Raw genomic sequence first — 22,037 nt, 5'->3', positions numbered from 1 at the left:
AAACATCACCTAGTCTGACAATGTGAAGCAATTGTGAAGTCTCAAAAAGCAGCACATGATGCCATTTTCTAAAGAGATTCATATACAAATGCAAACTAAGTTATTAAATCATTTTTATCAATATTACCGGTCTGGAAAGGTTACAAAGCCATTACTAAGGCTCTGGGACTCCCACAAACCACAGTAAGAGCCACTATCCACAAAACTTAAAACAGTGATGAACCTTCCCAGAAGTGGCTGGCTCAAATTTAACGAAAATCGCATCAACTTATTCAGGAGGTCACAAAAGAACCTTTCCTCAGTAAGAAAGACACTGGGCAAAATGACATTCATGGGAAAGATGCAATGCACTGCTGACCAAAAAAAGGACAAATTCTTGTCTCGCATTTACCAGAAACATCTAGATGTTCCCCAAGACTTTTGGGATAATATTCTGTAGACGGATGAGTCAAAGGTAAAGCTTTTTTGTAAGACATTAATTAGAAAATAAAGATTTTGGCCCACTCTCATACTTACAGGGACATCTTAGAAATACATTGGCTTATTCACATTTAGACCAACAAAAAAGGGTAAAGCTGATCACCCACTTAATGTGCTATCAAAACAGCCCTGACCCACCCAAGCATGGACTCCATAAACCTTTGAAGGTACAATATTTAATATAAATTTCACCAGATAGCCGCTCAGGTGGTGCAGTGGTAAAAAGCTAGAACACCAGAGCTGGGGTTTCGAATGCATCGTATCGAATCTCAGCTCTGCCTTTCCGACTGGGCTCAGCATGAACAACGATTGGCTGTTGTTCATAGGGGTAAAAAGTCGGATCATAGGTCCTCATAACTGGTGCAGCTGCGGCCCCTGCTGGCTGACTGATGGCGCCTGCACAGGGCTGAGGAATAATGCTGATGGGGGTGTGGCCCTCCGTACACAGTGCCCGTCGGTGTATGAACTCGACTCGTGCAGGTGAAAAATGCAGTCTGTACTGACTGTAAAGAACTGAAAAAGAGGGGAAAATAGAAAATTCAAAAAAAAAATTTAATAATTTCACCAGGATGTGCGATTGTTACGAAACATGTTGCTACAGTATTTGCAATTTTGGGGGGAGGCCATGATGAAAAAACAATGCATTCTCAGCGATCTGCTACACGCACTGGCTGCTTGTTGAACTGCGATCGACTAGTCACCCTGTAGTACAGGAAGCACCGGTGTGTTGTGCACGTGGGTTAAGATTGTGATACACAGTTTATTGTGATGCTGCTTTATTTAAAAGTCGTACACAGTGTTTGTAATATCAGTTAAATTTGTGTTTAAACGTAGTTCAGACTGGAGAGATCAGCTCGATCAGTAGATCGATCAGTAAGAGTAAATGGCGGACTGTGGGGTGGACAGTGAAGCGGAGTGTAGGATCAGTGCAGGAGATTATGTGGTTTTAAAGAGAGGAGATGTTTACAAATCTGTACAGATCGAGACTAAAAAGTGAGTATTAATACAGCTGTAACACTTATTTACACTGCATAGAGGTAAACTCGATCAAATGGGTTATATATCTGGATTTCTACAATACTGTGATGCTTAGTTCTAGTGTACTACACATGATCTAAAGTAAAATACATTAGTAGATCAATCAACTTTATTTCTTTATTTATTAGGATTTTAACGTCATGTTTTACACACTTTTGGTTACATTCATAACAGAAATGGTAGTTATTCTTTACACAAGATTCATCAGTTCACAGGTTTAATATTAAACACAGTCATGGACAATTCACCCCACTTGCATGTCTTTGGACTGTGGGAGGAAACCTACGCAGACACAGGGAGAACATGCAAACTCCACACAGAAAGGACTGCCCCACCTGGGGATCGAACCCAGGACCTTCTTGCTGTGAGGTGACAGTGCTACCCATTGAGCCACCGTGCCGCCCAAAGGAAGTAAATACAAACTTTTAGCAAACTAAAGCAACAGTTAAATGCAAACGTACTTTATATTTAGGGTAGGATTGTCCCTACACCAGAGAAGGTCCTGGGTTCGATTCCCAGGTGGAGCGGTCCAGGTCCTTTCTGTGTGGAGTTTGCATGCCAGGCAAGCGACCCCAGCCTAGCCTTTTGGAAGAGTGTCTGCTGAGTCATCATAAATAAAACAGTTCTGTGGAAACCGGACCCACTAACTCTGATTGGGATAAAGCGATGAAATGACATGAAATTGAGATGAATTGAGATCTTGGAAAGTAAGTCTGCCTCTCAATACTTTCTATGTGCAACTGCAAGCTGTTTTCTGAATGGAAATATGGATGAATAATTTTGTTAATCTCAATTTCTACACTACATCAACCACATCCATTTGGCACAAAATTTAGTGGTTTTAAATCTCCTTCTTACTACCACATAGTGTTTACCAATGCTTTAAGTGATGCACAGTTTAATAATCACACACATACACATACTAATAAGTTAATGTGTAATGTAATGTTTATTCTTTAGTATTGCATAATTCTCAATTATATCTATTTATTATATTATATAGACTACGCACAGGCATATCCTAGTACTTTGTGCATTTGACACTACATGCTTTGACTTTGATTTTTTTACAGAAAGGTCATTTTTGAGAAGCAGTGGATCTTTTTGGATGCTACTGTTGGAGAACTTTATGGCTCGACATTTGAAGTGGATGCAGGAGGGAAACTTAATATACTAAAACCAAAGGGCTCTATGGAAGATTCTGCAGGTGATCAAATGGTATCCATGTATATGCGATAACACTGTGGATGGTAACGGTTCATGATTTACTGCTTTTCTTTCTTTATTTGCAGAGATGAAAGAAGCAGGTCAGGACAACAGACACATTGTAGATGATGGAAAATCACAGAGACTGACCAGAGATGACATCGAATCACTCAAAGAGCAAGGAAAAAAGGGCCAGGTGTGTGTGCACCACTCAGTTTGGGTTGATATTGCAGAGTCATGAGTTGGCTTTCAATTTCTTGCTTTGTCAGAAAGTCATTTATTTGCACTGTAATTGTTTGAGCATTGTCTGATTATTGAAGTAATTGTGTGTACAGCATACTATAATACTCTAAATCAAAATGAGAATTTTATCATTGTTGCTGAGTTGTTGAGATTTGGATTTATGATCATGTGATCCTGTTTAAATAATTCTGTATGTCAGAAAAATTTAAACCAAAAAAACTGTGGGAAATAAAAAGTGGCTGCATCCCAAACTGCATCTACTCATAGTGCATATTAAGTACAATAGTAATCAGCCAGGCGAGCACATTTGATACACTAACTTGTGCAGTAATGTGTGGTTTGGAGGACCACCATTGTTAATGAATACAGAGACATAGAAAATTGCATTATGTGAGAAATCCCACATTATAGAATTATATTTGGACTAAAACCATGATTATACCAAATTTTGGACCAATATTTGGACCAAAACCTCATGATTATATACATATATGGGTGGCACGGTAGCTCAGTGGGTAGCTCCTGGGTTTGATCTCCAGGTGAAGTCTGGGTCCTTTCTGTGTGGATTTTGCATGTTCTCCCCGTGTCTGTGTGGGTTTCCTCCCACAGTCCAAAGACATGCACGTGATTGAACTGATGAATCTTGTGTAACTACCGGTTCTGTCATTAATGTAACCAAAGTGTGTAAAACATGACGTTAAAATCCTAATAAACAAATAAATACACATATATATATAAATATATTGGACTGTAACCAAAACCTTGTATTAGTAATTGTATTTAGTTAAGTAATAAAGTAGGGTTTATAAACAACAACTATTAAAAGCCACTATGATATAAAAGGTTTTGACACCACAACCTCACTACTGGATCAAACAGCTTTACTTCATTAGGTGATGATAAAAAAATCCTAATATTGACTTTAATGTGTATACACACAGGTTATAAGTGCATGTAAATATACTCATTAACTCACTATTAATTTTCACCAGGTATAATTTTATTCATTCTGCTTTATAGGAGATAATTCAGGAACTTATAAACAACAGCACAACATTCAGGGATAAAACAGAATTTGCTCAGCAGAAATACATCAAGAAGAAAAAGAAGAAGTATGTAGCGATGATGGCTTAATTTAAATAAATCAATTAATAAATGTTGGATACATTTTTCTATTTTGTATTTTTATGACTGGTGTACATGTCTGCAGGTATGAAAGCAAAATAAGAGTACTGAAGCCAACGTCTCGCATTCTAGCCATGATGTATCATGGTAGAGAACCCGGCAAAGTATGGTAATGAATCTTAAACTGTGTTTCTTAAAGTTGCTATTATTATTAGGATTTTTTTCTTTTTCTTAATAATTTTTTCTGCTACAGTCACCTGCGGTATGATACTTTGGCTCAAATGCTGACTCTGGGAAACATTCATGCCGGCAGTAAGATCATCGTGTTTGAGACATGTGCCGGCCTCGTCCTCGGCTCAGTTATGGAAAGAATGGGAGGTACAAACAAGATTCTTGTTGCTATTTTTGTTGTGGTTGCTGATAATTCCACATAAGTAAATCTACCCCACCCCCAATATGCTATTTGTATTATAACAGTCTTCACTCTTCTCTGACTCAATCTGTCTGGAATTTGGGTCCATTTAGTTTAATAATATGTAAGATCTGGCAGTGATGCTGAAGGAGAAGGCCTGATATTTCAACTCATCCCAAAGGTGTTCAGTTGGCTTAAGGTCAGGCTCTGGGCAGTCCACTTGGGTTTAACACCAAAGTTCCTCAAATTATGTCTTAATGGACCTTACTCTGTGCTTGGTACACAGGAAATATTTTTCCAACAAATTGTTTTTAAACAATAAACAAAGGCTAAAGCACCTGAACTCAGCATTTGAAAGGGCTGTCCACATACTTTCGGTCATATAAAGTACTTGCACTCGTCTCCATACCTATACCATTAATGTAATGCATACCTTTACTTTTTACCTTTTACTTTCCATACCACTTTTTGGCTAATTTCCCCTCATTTGTGTCGTCTATGCCAGGCCATGGCTCAGTCATCCAGATGTATCCTGGTGGAGGTCCGGTCAGAGCAGGCATGGAGAGCTTTGGCTTTCCCTCACATTTCCACGAGACGTTACACGAGTTTCCTTTATGTAAGGTGAACGCTCTGTTGTCAGGAACACTAAACCTGGATGAGAAAGATACAGATGAACCAAACAATGGACAGTCAGAGGTACAACAGTCTCAGGCTTCCTCAGACAGCTCTGAGCCACAGAGCATGGAGGTGAGCACCGATCCGGCTGAAGTCAAGAAGAGGGAGGAGAGAGAGAAGCTACGTGAGCAAAGGGTGAGTTTTGATACTTGAGAGATGTTGATGATTTACTGATAAAAGACAAATAAGCCATTGTGTAATGAGTGCTGTTCATTAAAAAAGTCATTTGGATTTTATTTGCAGTAGTAAGGTGGATGTTTGAATTTGGAGTGGAGCTGCAGTGCCTTAAAATCTGTGTCGTTAAAAAAAGCTGACGCGGCAGTAATTTAATCCTCTCAGCTTTAATGCTCAGGGCTTAACAGCAGAAGTGTTTTACTTTTTTTACAATTGCACCAAAAAAGACCTGAGCATCCAGGCAGTACCTTTAGAACTTATGCAACTACCAGTTTTTAAAAATAAAAACTACTAGTCAAGTACTTTTAGAATTGTTATGTTTATTCATAATTAAGCAGTTAAACAATGCACAAAGGTAAGCAGTAATCTGCAGTAAGGTAAAAATATAAAGGTTAGCAAAAACTGAACTGAAATTAAAGTGAATTAAGCTTTGAGAGTCCCAATGTTGTGTATTGCTTTTGAACAGACAGGTTTCCAAGTGGTGTCAAAACAGATTGAACTGGAATCTATTTGCTGCAAAGTCGGTACTTTAACAACATTGCACTGCAGGGTACACTATACTGCTGTTTTACTGGTGAGGAAAAGGTGATTGATAAGAGAGACTGACCACTACAATCCTTAGTGTAGATCTTTTTTATAGAGAAATTGCAAATAAAGTCAAGGTGCCAGTGAGTACAGTGACCTTAACCATCAACAGACCATAACTGGTGAACACTGACAGAAAAAGGTCTGATAGACTTAGTCACAACAGCATCAGGAGAAAAGTTAATAGTCAACAGCTTAAGTCGTAGGTGTCTCAAAGACAGCTTAAGACCTATCAAAGAAAGACAGTCTTAGTTTTAGCTGTTTATAAGGTTGAATGATGGTAGGAAAGCCATTACTGTGGTAACAAAATATGAGAAATAGACTTGCCCGGGCCATGCAGCACCACCAGTGGACTACTGACTACTGGAAGGTTTTATGGGACAATATATCAAGATCAATAAATGAAAAAAAAGTCATCTTTTTTTTCATCACACAGGGATTTCGTACATTATCAAGTAGGAAAAATGGACGCCCAGGTGGCACAGCGGGATATTCCGCTAGCACACCAGTGCCGAGATTTTGAACTGAAACTGAAATTTTTCAGAATTGGGTTTGTACTTTACAGTGAAATGTTACATACTAAGTACTTATTTAGCAGTGTGGTCACACCAGTCAGTAGCCACTACCCAACAACCTGCAGAGAACTTCTCACTCTTCTCTTCGGATTGTTGGATAGTGACTACTGATTGACGTGACCGTGTTTTATGCGAAATCGACACACTTGCAGGTCAGGTGCAGATTGTTCTGGATCCAGATTAGAACTGTCCCTGCCTTACCATACTTAATGGTAGAAAAATATCTTGAGATGAGAATATGGTTTGAGATTTAATTCAGGATGCTTACATTTTAGGCACAAGAGAAGAAAGTGAGGATGGAGGAGAAGAGAAAAAAGATGGCGGCTGCTGCTGCCCTGCTCACAAGCCGAAATGCAGACGGGTAAGTCTTCTCTGTAGTGACCATGCAAAACCTGGCATAGCTTTGACAGCAATCCTGCTGTCCTCACCCGGACATGCACAGTACAGCTCTTTGAAGTTCATATAAACTGTATTAAAAGGTGTCTTTAATCTTTAGAAGGTGTTAAGCCATCATGAGCCACAAGCGGCGTTTCAAGTAGCTTGAGGTAAATCCTACACTTTACTGGATGTAGGTGATGTAGCAGCACTTGGGTTGATAGTAAACCAGGCGTGCAGCTTTTTTCGATCAGTTGCAGAGGTCTGATGATGGGCAAGACCCTGCAAGAAGCAGTTTCAGTCTAAAAATTTGATATATCTGGACAAATCTTCCTGATGTTGCACAGGAAAAACAGGCATGATCGGATTGGCTTAGCAACGTGAGCCAAAAAGCCTAGCTGTTTATCTGGAACATCTAAGGTTTTGTACATTTTACAGGGTTTAAGCTCAAAAGAAAATGTGAAAACTTTTTAAATCTTGTTTTTATGGTAATGAAATAAATGGAGTGTAAATTTCACAATAGATTGACCCAGCCTCCCTCCACCCAATGGACCTTCTCTATTCTAAATCATCATCTGAAAGGAATATATTGCTGATGTTAATCTTTGGGTTCAATAAGCCTTGTCATCTCATCTTGTATTTCATTGATTTCTTGCCTGTAGCTGTTTTATTGAACTCCATATTTAGCTGCCAGGTTATTTCATGTGTTGTGCTGAGCTGCAGGTTCTAACTGCTGAATTGGTTGTTTACTGCAGGTTAGTGATTGCCAGTCGCTTTCACCCCTGTCCTGTCCTGCTGGGCTTACTGAAATTTGTAGCACCATCCAGACCATTTGTAGTTTACTGCCAATACAGAGAGGTACTAATGATTTTTTCTGCCAATTTGGCAAAAATGATATTGATTATTGCATTACCAATGTTAATTAATGTAATTATTAATCTCCTTTTTCATTTTAACAGCCGTTGATTGAATGTTATACGAAGCTCAGGGAGCAAGGCGGGGCCATTGGTCTCAAACTGACGGACTCCTGGCTCCGGCATTACCAGGTGATTCAGATTTCACTTTTCTTGGGAATAACCCAGCCTTGTTGGTGGTATGGGGGCCATACTACATGGTTCCTGGGTTTGATCCTTACCTTCAGTTACTCTGTTTAAAGAGTTTCACTTGTTTTTATGTCACACTGTGGGTTTCATCCAGTTATTCTGCTTTATTTCAACCCCCTCGAATATACAGAAGGTTGATGGGTGTGACCAAATTAGCATTTAATGTCCTGTCCAGGGTTTACTTCTACCTTGCACCCATGCTATGAAGTAGCAGTTAGTAAAAATGATCATAACCAATATGATCATAACCAAGTCATAACCAAGATTTCTTGTTGGCATGATGGCACAGTTGGTAGTGTGGTGATGGTCAGCACCATGAGTTTAAAATGTTCACATCTCAAAAACATGCATCATGAACGATTCCTTTTGGCTGATCCCCCTTGGGGTCAGCACAGTAAAGCATTTGTCCTTATATATAATTTGGCATGGTTTTTGCCAGATGCCCTTCGGCTTGGGCTTGGGCCTGGCACCAAGGGTGCACTGATCTAGATTCACATACTGCCGTTGTCTTCTATATTGTGAGCCCAGCCTGGGATTCAAACCCCCGGAACTGTTACCTGTAACTTTTACCATTATGCCACACAAATTTACACACATGACCAAAAGTATGTGGACACCAGACCATGAGCTTTTTAGACTTCCCATCCCAAAACCTAGAGCATTATTTTGGTGTTAATGTGGTAGCTATAACAGCGTTAACTCTAATAGGAAGATTTTTACAAGATGTTGGAGTGTGTCTGTGTGACTTAATTTAATTTGTAAAGTCAAACCCCAACAGGGTTTGGTGATGATGGGAACAGTGCTCTGTGCAGGCCTCACCAAACTTGTCAAACTATGTCTTTATGGACCTCACTTTGTGCTCCTGTGTCATGCTGAAACATGGGGCAGTGGTAGTGGGACCTTTGATTGTTAAGGTACTGGACTAGTAATCATAAGGTTGCCAGTTCAAGTCTTACCACCAGTAATTTTCCACTGTTGGGCCTCTGAGCAAGGCCCGCAACCCTCAATTGCTTGAATTGTATTTAGTGATAATTGTAAGTCACTTTGGGGGAAAAAAGCATGTGCTAAATGCTGCAAATGTAAATGAAACAGGAAGTTGACTTTCCCATATTGTTTCAGTGGACAATAATTATTTTAGTGGTATTTACATACTCTTCATATAGCCTATTTTTATAAAATCTTCATTGTCAGAGTAAAAGCTGGATAAAAATAGTATCTGTTCAGTGGATCCTTTTCATTCATAGAACAATAGTCCTTACAAGTTGATAATTAGACTGAGTGTGTCATCTATTATAAAATCTTGAATCATTTTTTTTAGGTGTTACCCAACAGGACTCATCCAGTACTGCTGATGAGTGGGGGTGGGGGTTATCTACTCTCTGGAATCACAGTCTCCGTGGATGCTGCCACCTCAGGTGTTTCACAAAAAACCTCCGAACCAGCAGCGAAGAGGATGAAGCTCAGTGAGACGAGCAGCACCAGTGACACTGCGGTCTAGTCTTTTCATTTGGTCTAATTTATTTTAGCAGACATAACCTAAATGAGCTTTTCTCCATGGATCAAATCCTTTTTTTTGTTGTTGCAGGCTTTATTGAAAGCCCTGGTCTTTTATTTTTGTATTTGAAGGGCCAGTGTTTGAGCCAGTCATTTTTATATTTTATTTGATGAGTGATTCGCCTGCTGTTTCATGATGTGTTGAACAGCTGACCTCGCATAAGCATGATAACAGTCAATAAAATATGACATTAATTAAAAAGTTTTTTTTTTTCATCACAGTGACACAATTAAGGGTTTTTGTCCCATTTTAACTTTTTATTTGATGCAGACAACCAATGAAACATTTTGACAAATTCTACAAAATTTAGAACAGTTGACATGCTGTTGTTTTTATGCACAATCCACAAGTACATACGAGACAATATAACAAGCATAGTTTGTGAATTTATTTTGTTGGTTTTTTTTAATAATGCTTTTGGTTTCAGATACAAGTCAACCTAATAAATACAAAAGAGTGCAAAAGTTTTCATACCCAGTGAATTTAATTTAAGCAAAGCTTTCAGTGTATGAGGTTTCACTGCAGTTCTGTTGATATGTGGATATCAAATTAGTAAATACTTAAGATATTAAAGTAGAACTGTAACAATTGGGTGTTTTTTATATCAGCAAATACAGGTATGCCAGATATTTGGGGTGGAAAAATACATTACACTCTATAAAAAAGAATTGCTAGAATGACACTTCTTTTTGAATAGCAATTTAAAAAGAAGTTTAGAATAAGAATTAGAATTTGCTTTCTAAATGTGATTTTTATTTACTGATAACTAATCATTTTGATCTGGTGACATTTCATTCGACTGCTATACTTGTCTTCTGATCAGCTTTTGGATCTTTGCATTTATCTAATAATATATTTCCAACATTTAATAGTAATATCATGAAAATGATAGTAATTTTTGAATGGTATCATTTGTTAAAACTATTCAAGACTTTAATATTTGATTAAAAATTAAATATTTTAAAAATAATTTACTAAATTGTATATTAAGGTCACCCATCAGCCCAGCTACTGTATATCTGTGTGCTTTTGTTTAGGATGAGACATAGTTCTATGCACATAGCTTTTTTAAAATCTCTTAGCTAATTTTAGCTAGTAGGTGGGTAGAAGGATTGTTTTTGACCTGTTGTCAATCAGTCCACTGTGAATTTGTATTGTCACTGATTGTAAATGAAGGGCTTAAGGTAAAAAAAAAAATGTGTGTGCATGCACTTTACATTAACCTCTACACAAACTTCCGGCACAGCCTATGTTCAAACGTAGGGTGAATGCTCTTTCGTTAAAGTTAAGTTTCATTCAAGTTTGGGGAAAACTGCTTTAATTGTAGGCCCTGTGTGAGAAGGGTTTAAAATACATTTTACATGTATCATATTAATGCCTAATCATGAATAGAATTAAAATATATTGTGTATAAAGTTATGAGATTCAAAAAATACATTTTACCATGGTTTCGCAGCACCTAGGTGTCACAGTCAGCCATCACACTTTAAAAACTATAGTTCTAGACCTATATGTTCTTTTATATCTGCACATAAACAGTGTTTGGAAATTGGTAGGATACACTCATATTCAATTTTTATCCTTATGTAAATTCTATTTAATTTATTTGTTTACAACCATAGGGGTTGTAAACTTCTGCACTTAATATGTATTTAGGCTTTATACAGGTAACGCAGGCCTCTACTAACTGTCAAACATGATTCACATTAATAGACCTCATAGTTAATACATCATGCAACAATTAATCTAAAAGCAGCTTAAAACAGTAGCAGCAACAACACAACAAGGTTTTGGAGTTTTATAATAAGGATGCCAGATGTAAGAATGTCTGGGTCACCTCTGGTTTACAACATGGCTTATTTATCTGCTCCACTGGGACCAGTTTCTCCAGTTCTTTCAGCTGTGGTAGAAAAGAAGAGAAGACAATATCAAACCAAGTACTGCTGGTGTTGAGATGAATGAGGACTACTGAAAATATATTATTGTTTATTATTTTACAGCCTGATTCTTCTGTTTGAAGACAGTTTTTAGAACAGGATCATGTTCAGCGCAAGGTGGGAATACACCCTGCTCAGAACAGTTTATAGAACAGAATGTTTGTTTCATTCTGTATATCCCAGCTAGCTTGTTTGGTAGCTAGAGTCAGAGCATAGGGTCAGCTCCCCAATGGCTAGGCTGTTCAGCCAGCACCCCCCTCAGACAGAACCAGGTATGTCTGTGTTGAAGCCTGACCGACGTGTTCCAAGATGTCTGTGCCTCTATGCTTAAAGCAAGGTTCATTGTTTGGACATTGTTTGATATGTGGGGATTCTATTTTAGTTTTGACATGATATGACCAACATGCACATATTCAGGTGTCCACATAGCAATGTAAGGTATATCTGAGATTGCCTAGTGTTACTATTGATTGATAGATATGAGATTAAAGCCAACCCTTACACCAATCACTGGGTTAATTATTCACTCTTAGACTCCTGGTCAAGAATGGCTGTGGGAAGCCGCTCAGGTGGCGCAGCGTAAAATATACTAGCTCACCAGAGCTGGGTTTTCGAATACATCGTATCGAATCTCAGCTCTGCCATTCGACTGGGCTGGGCGGCTGCATGAACAATGATTGGCTGTTGTTCATAGGATTAGGGGCAAGTCGGATCATGGGTCCTCATAACTGGTGCAATTACGACCCCTGCTGGCTGATCGATGGCGCCTGCACAGGGCTGAGGAATAATGCTGATCAGGGTGTGGCTCTCCGAGCACAGTGCTGATCGGTATATATGAACTCGACTCGTGTGGGTGAAAAATGCAGTTTGTATTGAGCACGTATCAGAGGGGCATGTGTCAGCTGAGAAGAGTCCTCAGTCAGTGGTGGAGGGTTAAATCAGGGTAATTAGACACGACTAGATTAGGGGAGAAAATTGGGGGAAAAGGTTGGAAAAATAGAACATTTTTTAATGGCTGTGGGATTATCAAGGAATTAGATCAACGTGTTATCTAATGAAGGTAGTGTGAATAGTTTTTGTTGCCCCATTTGAGAGTTCATTTCTTTCATTGATTTATTTTATTTTGATTGACTTCATTTTTGATTACCTACTCTGAAGTAAGAGCGTTCTGATGAAGCTCGTCCTTTTCTCCCTCAGTTGCGTCTTTCATGTTAAGCAGACCCATTTTTAATCGGAGAGCATTAGCAAGTTCCAGTTTCTGGGAAGGACTTAGATCTGCAAGCCTTTCACTTGTCTCAAGATATCCGTCTTCTGCAGAGGAATCACTATCTCGTTTGTGGTTATTTCTGTGTCGGTATCTATTAATAACTCTCCGTTTTTCCCTCTCTTCATTCCTCTGGAGGTCTTCCTGCCTTTGGTCATTATCTTCATACCTTCCTCCACCTGTCAAGAAATTGTGTCTCTTATAGACAAAGTTTGGAAAGTCTTCCTGGCTTCTGTCATAGTCTGGATCTTCATGTTCATTCCTGCTTGACTCACTATCTCGTTTGTGGTTATTTCTGTGTCGGTATCTACTAATAACTCTCCGTTTTTCCCTCTCTTCATTCTCCTTGAGGTCTTCCTGCCCTTGGTCATTATCTTCATACCTTCCCCCACCTGTCAAGAAATTGAGTCTCTTATAGACAAAGCTTGGAAAGTCTTCCTGGCTTCGGTCATAGTCTGGATCTTCATGTTCATCCTTGCTTGACTCACTATCCCGTTTGTGGTTATTTCTGTGTCGGTATCTAGAAATAACTCTTCGTTTTTCCCTCTCTTCATTCTCCTGGAGGTTTTCCTGCCCCTGGTCATTATTACTATCTTCATACCTGCCCCCACTCATCAATAAATTGTGTCTTTTGTAGACAAAGCTTGGAAAGTCTTCCTGGCTTCGGTCATAGTCTAGATCTTCATGTTCATCCTTGCTTGACTCACTATCTCGTTTGTGGTTATTTCTGTGTCGGTATCTACTAATAACTCTCCGTTTTTCCCTTTCTTCATTCTCCTGGAGGTCCTCCTGACCCTGGTTATTATTACTATCTTCGTATCTGCCCCCACTTGTTAAGAAATTGTGTTTCTTATAGACTAAGCTTGGAAAGTCTTCCTGGCTTCGGTCATAATCTGGATCTTCATGTTCATCCTTGCTTGACTCACTATCGCGTTTGTGGTTATTTCTGTGTCGGTATCTACTAATAACCCTCCGTTTTTCCCTCTCCTCATTCTCCTGGAGGTCTTTCTGCCCTTGGTCATTGTTACTATCTTCATACCTTCCCCCACTCATCAAGAAATTGTGTCTTTTATAGACAAAGCTTGGAAAGTCTTCCTGACTTCTGTCATAGTCTGGATCTTCTTGTTCATCCTTGCTTGACTCACTATCTCGTTTGTGGTTATTTCTGTGTCGGTATCTACTAATAACTCTCCGTTTTTCCCTCTCCTCATTCTCCTGGAGGTCTTCCTGCCCTTGGTCATTATCTTCATACCTTCCCCCACCTGTCAAGAAATTGTGTCTCTTATAGACAAAGCTTGGAAAGTCTTCCTGGCTTCGGTCATAGTCTGGATCTTCATGTTCGTCCTTGCTTGACTCACTATCTCGTTTGTGGTTATTTCTGTGTCTGTATCTACTAATAACCCTCCGTTTTTCCCTCTCCTCATTCTCCTGGAGGTCCTCCGGCCCCTGGTCATTATTACTATCTTCATACCTGCCCCCACCTGTCAAGAAATTGTGTCTTTTGTAAACAAAGCTTGGAAAGTCTTCCTGACTTCGGTCATAGTCTGGATCTTCACGTTTGCTCTTGCTTGGTAGGAGATAGAGTCTTTTGTAGATGAAGCTTGGAAAGTCTTCCTGGCTTTGGTCATAATCTGGTTCTTCACGTTTGCCCTTGTTTTTCAGGAAAATGTGCCTTTGCTGCACATAATTTGGAAAATCCTCCTGACTTCGTTCATTATCTTGATCCTCATGCATCTCCTTGGTGGGAAGAAAGTGTCTTTTTTGAGGAAAATCCTCTTGGCTTCTTTCATCCTCTGGACCTTTAGGTTTTTCTTTGCCTGTTAAAATATAGTGCCTTTTATAATAGTCTGGAAATTCCTCCTGGCTACGTTCTTCATTCATGCCCTCATGCTTTTGCTCATTGTTCTTGAGAAGTTCATCAATGACTTCTTGTGCCAAAGCATCAGATACTTCATGTTTGTTCTCATCTTGCTCTGAAGAATGTACATCTCCCTCGTTCTTTCTTACTGGAGGAGTGTGACTGAAACCTATATTAAAATGCACATATGAATATATTATTAGAATATAGAATATAGTTAAAGTCACATTTAAAGCAGCAGGTAGAATGGGGCTGCACAGCTTCTGGGGTTTCATTGTTTTATCTTCAAAAACCACTTTATCCTGGTCAGGGCCACATGCAATATGGAGGCTATATCTGGACCACTATGCAGCAATTCATTCTGGACAGAGGGCCAATCAACCATAAAGCATCACACACTTACATATTAACAGCTAGGGTAATTTAAAGTAGACTGTCCACCTACAACCTTAAATTAAGTTGCCCAAAAAGGGGGTTTCTTTTGGTAATGCCATAGAAGAACCATGCTTCAGTTTGTGCTTCAGTGAATATTCAATTGCACCAAAAAGAACCCTCCTTAACAATATTAATAGTGGAAAATGAGTAATCAATTTATGATGTTTGTTCCTTTGTTGTATGAGCTGATATGTTTAGGGGAAAGACGGAAACAGTAAGACCTACAGAAAACCCACACAGACAGTGATTAAAAGCACTGTGAAGCACGAACAGGTTAAAAGTCAAAAGTTTGTATATAACCTAAGCCATGGTTTTTTTTGTTCATTTTAAGATAAGTTTTCTGCCAGTTTTCTCTCTTGCATGACATTCTCTGAAAATGACAGTTTGTTTTTTGGCACAAGACAGATAAGTCACCATCTGTTAGTAAATCTAAATCTCTGACTAAAAATGAGAAGGGCTATTTTGCTATTACTGTTTATATCACCCAATTAAAAAAAAAATTAAAAAAGCATTTGTGAGATTAGAGTGATGTTGGACAAGAAGGCCTTAACATTGTAAAAGTTTTTTTATGGGGTTGAAGTTGTCACTGGAGTGGTCTACACCAAATCTATTCACACCAAACTTGTCAATGTCATCATGGTTATGCTTTGTGCACTGAGAACAGTCAAGAGTGTCCACAATTTTTGGCCATATGATGCAGCGGTCCCCAGCCTTTTTTGCACCACGGACCAGTTTCATATAACATATCATTTCACGGACCGGCGGGGGTGGGGGTATTTTAAATAGAATAACTATAGAATGGAAAATCAGTGTGAATCCTTAGCTTTTTCGCTGCAACATCTCGTTGCTCCCACCTAGTGGTGATTGGGGACAATTAACACCCGAAGAGTGATAGAAATTTCTCTAATTATTCATTCTTTCTGTGCGGCCCGGTAATAAATGACCGGTGCTTGGGGACCACTGATATAATGTAGACATACCACATCAATGTATGTAAACTTTTAACTGCAAATTTGCTAAAGATTTAAAGTGAAAACCAAAGCAGATTACTTGCCTGTCTTGAGAATTTCCTTACACTCTGGTTGTAGTGGAGGACCATCTGGTTTGGCCAGTACAGACAGCAACTCTAGTACACACCCAGGGCGCTAAAATAAAAAAAATATATATGTATTTTTGTATGTAACTATTTAGATTTTTTAGGATGTTGCATTAAAAATGTGGCACTACATGTGGCATACCAAGTCTTCCTTCTTGCCATCTGCTTCATAAGATAATGACTCTGTAATTTCAAAAGAACAAGACATTAGTACATAAGAGCAGATTTTAATTATCAGAATGACATAATGTTGCACATTACCCATTAAATACCCCCCACACCCCCGAGAAAAGATCAGTTTTTCAAAGCCCTCAAGCCACCAGGGACCCTGTAAAAATGCAAGATTCTGTATTATCATTTTACCATTTTGTTATTTATTTTCTTTATTAATTGATTATTTTATTTTCACTTTCACTTTACCCTGATAAGGGTATCCGCAGGTTTGGTCACTCCTGGGCACTCCAGAGGCAGGGCAGAAATCCACCATGGAGAGTGTGCTACCCCACATTCATTTATTTATTTATTGTCTGTTTTACCAGCGCTTGATCTCGGCAGGGTCACAGTTGGTCTGATTTATTGAGTGAGAAGTAGTAAACATCCCGGACAGGTCATCAGTTCATCACAGGGCAGACACACACACATTCAAACACACATACACACTTAGGGCAATTTTTAGTAGCTTCAATTGGCCTGACTTAGAGGAAATAATCCACACAGAAAGGACCCTGTCCACTCAGCCGGGGAACTGTACCCAGGCCCTTTATGCTGTGAGGCGACAGTGCTACCCATGTCCATGGATGTCAAAATGTTTAGGCCATAACAGACAATTGGCATTCTACAACCTACAATTTCCTGACCTATAGTCCAGAATGGAAAAGAACACCTTAGTGGACTGGGGGAGATAAATGTAAAGATATTACCAGTTTTTGCTTCTTAAAAGCATATATTATACAGTGACTGGTTTATATGTCATGTAAGCAAACAATGTTATTCATTCATTTTATTCTCTATTTATCCATTCAGCTTTAATAACTGCTTCCTTCCAATCAGGATCACTGCGTCTCAAGCCTCAGAATACCGTACATCCCGTGCCAGTCTATTGCAGGTCACCACACACTCGCCCCGCAAGTAACATGTCACAGAGCAACTGCACTGCATACATATGCTATAAATGCTTTAAACACCCTATTAGAAGGCTCTCTAACCACACATCTCAATCATATTAATAAAAAAAATTAAAAATGACAATCCTTTTTTTTACTAAGCACTTCGTCCTGGTCAGGGGTGCAGTGGAATTCATTACAGGGCAACACATTTTCATAATTACTCCCTCACTCATTTACTCATATCAAAGGCCAGGTCACCTTCTTTATATTTTATAATTGTATTCTTTAGAGAAGTCACACAAACAGTACGAACATGCCAAATCCCTTATAGTTGATTAAGTTCTTTATTTTGTAATACCTGAACAAAAGCCACACTGGGGGGAGAACATGCCTTGCTCTTTACAGACAATGACCACAGACAATATGTGCATAACAGGACTAAAACTTCTACTGGACCTATCTAATTTAGGGCAACAAATTTTCACACATGTATTCACTTATTCACATGTAGGGACAAATTATTAGCCAGTTCACCCTCTGCATTATTGTGGGAGGTTGAAGAAAAAACATGTTATAGTATAGTATAGTCTTTACTCAAAATGACCAGAAGCACGGGTGCATAGCAGGAATAAAACTAGGACTGGATGCCTATCCAGTTTCAGTGCAACAAAGTATTACACATTATTCACTCATTCACTCAATTCAAATCATTTACATGAAGGGACAATTTGTTGTAGACAGTTCACCCTCTGTATGATTGTGGGAAGTGGAAGGAAACCAAAATACCTATAAAAAAAAAAACTCTCAGACACTGGGAGAACATGTCAAACTCTTAACAGTCAGTGACCTGAAGTGTGAATGTAACCTATAGATCCCCAGGACATGTGTGTAATTTGTTCTGTAATTTTCAACATATAGCTTGTTGAGTTTGTTTTCCTGTATTTTGGGGTGGCACGGTGGCTCAGTGGGTAGCACTGTCGCCTCACAGTAAGAAGGTCCAGGGTTCGATCCCCAGGTGGGGCGGTCCGGGTCCTTTCTGTGTGGAGTTTGCATGCGTGGGTTTCCTCCGGGAGCTCCGGTTTCCTCCCACAGTCCAAAGACATGCAAGTGAGGTGAATTAGAGATACAAAATTGTCCATGACTGTGTTTAACATTCAACTTGTGAACTGATGAATCTTGTGTAAGGAGTAACTACAGTTTCTGTCATGAATGTAACCAAAGTGTGCAAAACTTGACGTTAATAAATAAATAAATTTCCCTGTATTTTTATATAATAATAATTTATTTACATTTAATATAATTTATATACATTTATGAACATATATTTGCAGTGGGTGATTGGAGTGATACTAGTAGATGCCACAAAATATCTATACTGGGTTTGAATGCTATGAATTGAAAAGAAATGAGACTCGTGATGATGCGCGCGCTGGTATTGAGCTGATGTTAGTGGTGCTGAACCGAGCGCGCGCCGTCCTCACTACAGCAGCACAATTAAATGTGAACCACTTACCTGCCAGCACGGACACGGTCACGACGAGAAGAAATACAAACTTCATGATGAAAAATGTTCAGCGATGGTAAAGATGCTTCGATGCTGAATCGTGAGGAAGGACTTCTGAATGCCTCCGCAGCTCTGAGCTCCAGATGTGGATCTGTTCAAACAGTGCAGGAACATTCAGGACTGAAGCAGAACCCGCGCAGTGGGCCGGGCTTCAATTAACGCATCACTGCTCGAACCAGACGCTCCCACAGCCCGCTTTATATCTGCACCATCTACTTCATCAGCATAGAGGTGCAATATTCATGAGCCAGATTTCTGGGGACACGTGTCTTTGATATTTTTTTTAAAGCTACACCTACCATAGAGTAGTAAGTATACACCGATTAGTCATAACATTATGACCACCTTTTTGTTTCTACACTTACTGTCCATTTTATCAGCTCCACTGACCATATAGAAGCACTTTGTAGTTTTACAATTACTGACTGTAGTCCATCTATTTCTCTGCACGGTGGCTCGGTGGGTAGCACTGTCGCCTCACAGCAAGAAGGTCCTGGGTTCGATCCCCAGGCGGGGCGGTCCGGGTCCTTTCTGTCTGGAGTTTGCATGTTCTCTCCGTGTCTGCGTGGGTTTCCTCCGGGACCTCCGGTTTCCTCCCACAGTCCAAAGACATGCAAGTGAGGTGAATTGGAGATACTAAATTGTCCAGGACTGTGTTCGATATGACCTTGTGAACTGATGAATCTTGTGTAACGAGTAACTACCGTTCCTGTCATGAATGTAACCAAAGTGTAAAACATGATGCTAAAATCCTAATAAACAAACAAACAAACTTTCACCCTGTTCTTCAATGGTCAGGACCCCCACAGGACCACTACAGAGTAGGTATTATTTGGGTGGTGGATCATTCTCAGCACTGCAGTGACACTGACATGGTGGTGGTGTGTTAGTGTGTGTTGTGCTGGTATGAGTGGATAAGACACAGAGTGTTGATGGAGACACTGCTGGACTGAGAATAGTCCACCAATCAAAAATATCCAGCCAACAACGCACCGTGGGCAGCGTCCTGTGATCACTGATGAAGGTCTATAAGATGACCAACTCAAAAAGCAGCAATATGTGAGCGATCGTCTCTGACTTTACATCTACAAGGTAAACCAACTAGGTAGGAGTGTCTAATAGAGTGGACAGTGAGTGGACACGGTATTTAAAAACTCCACACACTAGCACAACACACACTAACACACCACCACCATGTCAGTGTCACTGTAGTGCTGAGAATGATCCACCACCTAAGTAATACCTGCTCTGTGGTGGTCCTGTGGGGGTCCTGACCATTAAAGAACAGGGTGAAAGTAGGCTAAAAGGGTGTGTAGAGAAATAGATGGACTACATTCAGTAATTGTAGACCTACAAAGTGCTTCTATATGGTAAGTGGAGCTGACAAAATGGACAGTGTTTTAATGTTTTGGCTCATCTGTGTATAACTACTGACTGTTGCACATCTTTACACTTTCTCACACCATGTACCCTTTGAGGAGATGTTTTGGGTGGTGGACATGCAATGACATAATTGTATCGATAGCATAAACATAGTATTAGTGTAGCAGGTGCAGCATTGTTGTTGGGATTTTAAACACACCTGTGTTAATCCTCAAAATCTTGTAATAAAAAGTGTCCACTGATAAAAGACTTAACACGCATTGTGCATGAAAATGGAAACTAGCTCTAGTCTCTAACTGTGCACCTACAACAAGTGCTAACAAATAAAGAGGCCAGTAAGTTTTTAAGAATCCCAATAACAGCACTGCACCTGATACATTTAAACCAGAACAACACACACCACCATGTCATTGCCATGCTAGTTTCATTGCAGTGCTAAGGATGGTCTGCAAGCCAAACATCAGTTGGTCAGTGGGATGTTATGGTACCTAAGGAGGTTCCAAGCATGTTGAGTCCTGACCTCCTACCAGCATATCAGCCTAACCAAAGCATAAACAGAACCAACCACACAAACTGGCAGGAAATGAGCAATAAGCTGAGTAAGGCAGGTTATAAAGGGCCAACCATGGCAGAAATGAATTACGCTTAATTAGGCACAGAGACTGCTTTTGAAATGCCTTTTAAAGGGACCAGTTAGTTAATCTGTGCCTCTCTGTGAAAATCCACTGCTGACTGGTGTAAAGCAGCAAGTGACTTCAAACATGTGAGCCTCAGCCGCTCAGGTGGCGCAGCGGTAAAAACACACGCTGGAACCAGAGCTGGAATCTCGAATACATCGTATCGAATCTCAGCTCTGCCTGCTGGCAAAGGCTGAGCGGCCACATGAACAACGATTGTGTTACGGTTGGCACTGAGCCAACACAAAGGTTTTGGAGGAACCCTGAGGCGAACACCACACCACAGACACAGAGATGAGTATAACAAAAATTTATCTGAAACACAAGGCCAGGGGCAAATGAACTCAAAAGCGACAACTGGGAAACCAGGAAGCGACGGAGGATGTGAGTGGGGGAAGCCTGGACACCGGAACAGCAGGGAGGGAACCAAGGAGCAGGTGAAGCTGTCAGCAGAGAACCAGAAGCCTGGGTGATGAGGCTGGCGGAGCTCAGGAGAATCAGCAGGGAACCAGAAGGCTGGAGTGGCGGCCGAAGGAACTTGCAGGAACTCTGGAGACTGGAGAGAGGCAAGGAACCAGGGAACCAGGAAAGGAGGCGGCTGGGACCGGAACCGAGGAGGCAGAGAGTCCAGGGAAGAAAAACTGCAAAAACTGTCAAAATAGCGTCAGAAAAACAACCAGTAGAGCTGAGCAGCAAAACGCCTACTTCAACGGACGATCTGGTAGTGAGTGAATGAAAACCAAGGGCTTTTAAAGACTGAGTGGAAATGAGCTGATTGATGACAGGTGTGTCTGATTAGCTTGGGAGGAGATCCATTGGCTGAGTCAATGGGGTGAAGTTCCCCTCAGCTACACCAGAAGTCGCCAAACCTCTCCAACAGGTGCCTGATGAATAAGCAGCATAGGTGGAACTCCTAACAGATTGGCCTGTTGTTCAGATATGGGCGGGACTAAGCCGGGTGGGGTCTTTCTCCCATGACTGGTGCAATTACCACCTCTGCTGGCTGATTGATGGCGCCTGCACAGAGATGAGAAAAGAGTGCTCTTAGGGTGTGTCTCTCCGTACACAACGCTGAGCTGCACTGCACTCATCAAAGTGTAGGTGATAAGATGCATACGGCATGCTGCCCACGTGTCGGAGGGGGCGTGGGTTAGCTTCGTTCTCCTCAATC

At 40.2% G+C, this 22,037-nt stretch overlaps 2 protein-coding genes across 2 annotated transcripts; one reads left to right on the top strand and one right to left on the bottom strand.

The window, feature by feature from the left end:
• Window positions 1–1,224: 1,224 nt before the first annotated feature.
• trmt6 (tRNA methyltransferase 6 non-catalytic subunit) lies at window positions 1,225–11,114 on the top strand. The gene is made up of 11 exons (XM_063002251.1): window positions 1,225–1,473; window positions 2,592–2,725; window positions 2,811–2,920; window positions 3,988–4,079; window positions 4,178–4,261; window positions 4,346–4,470; window positions 5,010–5,314; window positions 6,789–6,874; window positions 7,644–7,746; window positions 7,848–7,934; window positions 9,310–11,114. Exons 1-11 carry the CDS (start codon window positions 1,364–1,366, stop codon window positions 9,487–9,489), a joined length of 1,416 nt encoding a protein of 471 aa, XP_062858321.1. The 5' UTR covers window positions 1,225–1,363; the 3' UTR covers window positions 9,490–11,114.
• Window position 11,115: 1 nt separating this feature from the next.
• Window positions 11,116–14,655, bottom strand: chgb (chromogranin B). Its single transcript, XM_063002250.1, has 2 exons — window positions 12,631–14,655; window positions 11,116–11,446 (listed from the first exon to the last, which is right to left on the bottom strand). Exon 1 carries the CDS (start codon window positions 14,626–14,628, stop codon window positions 12,631–12,633), a length of 1,998 nt encoding a protein of 665 aa, XP_062858320.1. The 5' UTR covers window positions 14,629–14,655; the 3' UTR covers window positions 11,116–11,446.
• Between the last annotated feature and the right edge of the window lie 7,382 nt (window positions 14,656–22,037).

This window comes from Trichomycterus rosablanca, chromosome 9 (assembly GCF_030014385.1).
Source record: "Trichomycterus rosablanca isolate fTriRos1 chromosome 9, fTriRos1.hap1, whole genome shotgun sequence".
NCBI classification, from domain to species: Eukaryota; Metazoa; Chordata; class Actinopteri; order Siluriformes; family Trichomycteridae; genus Trichomycterus; species Trichomycterus rosablanca.
This window is presented reverse-complemented; position numbering and strand designations above follow the sequence as displayed.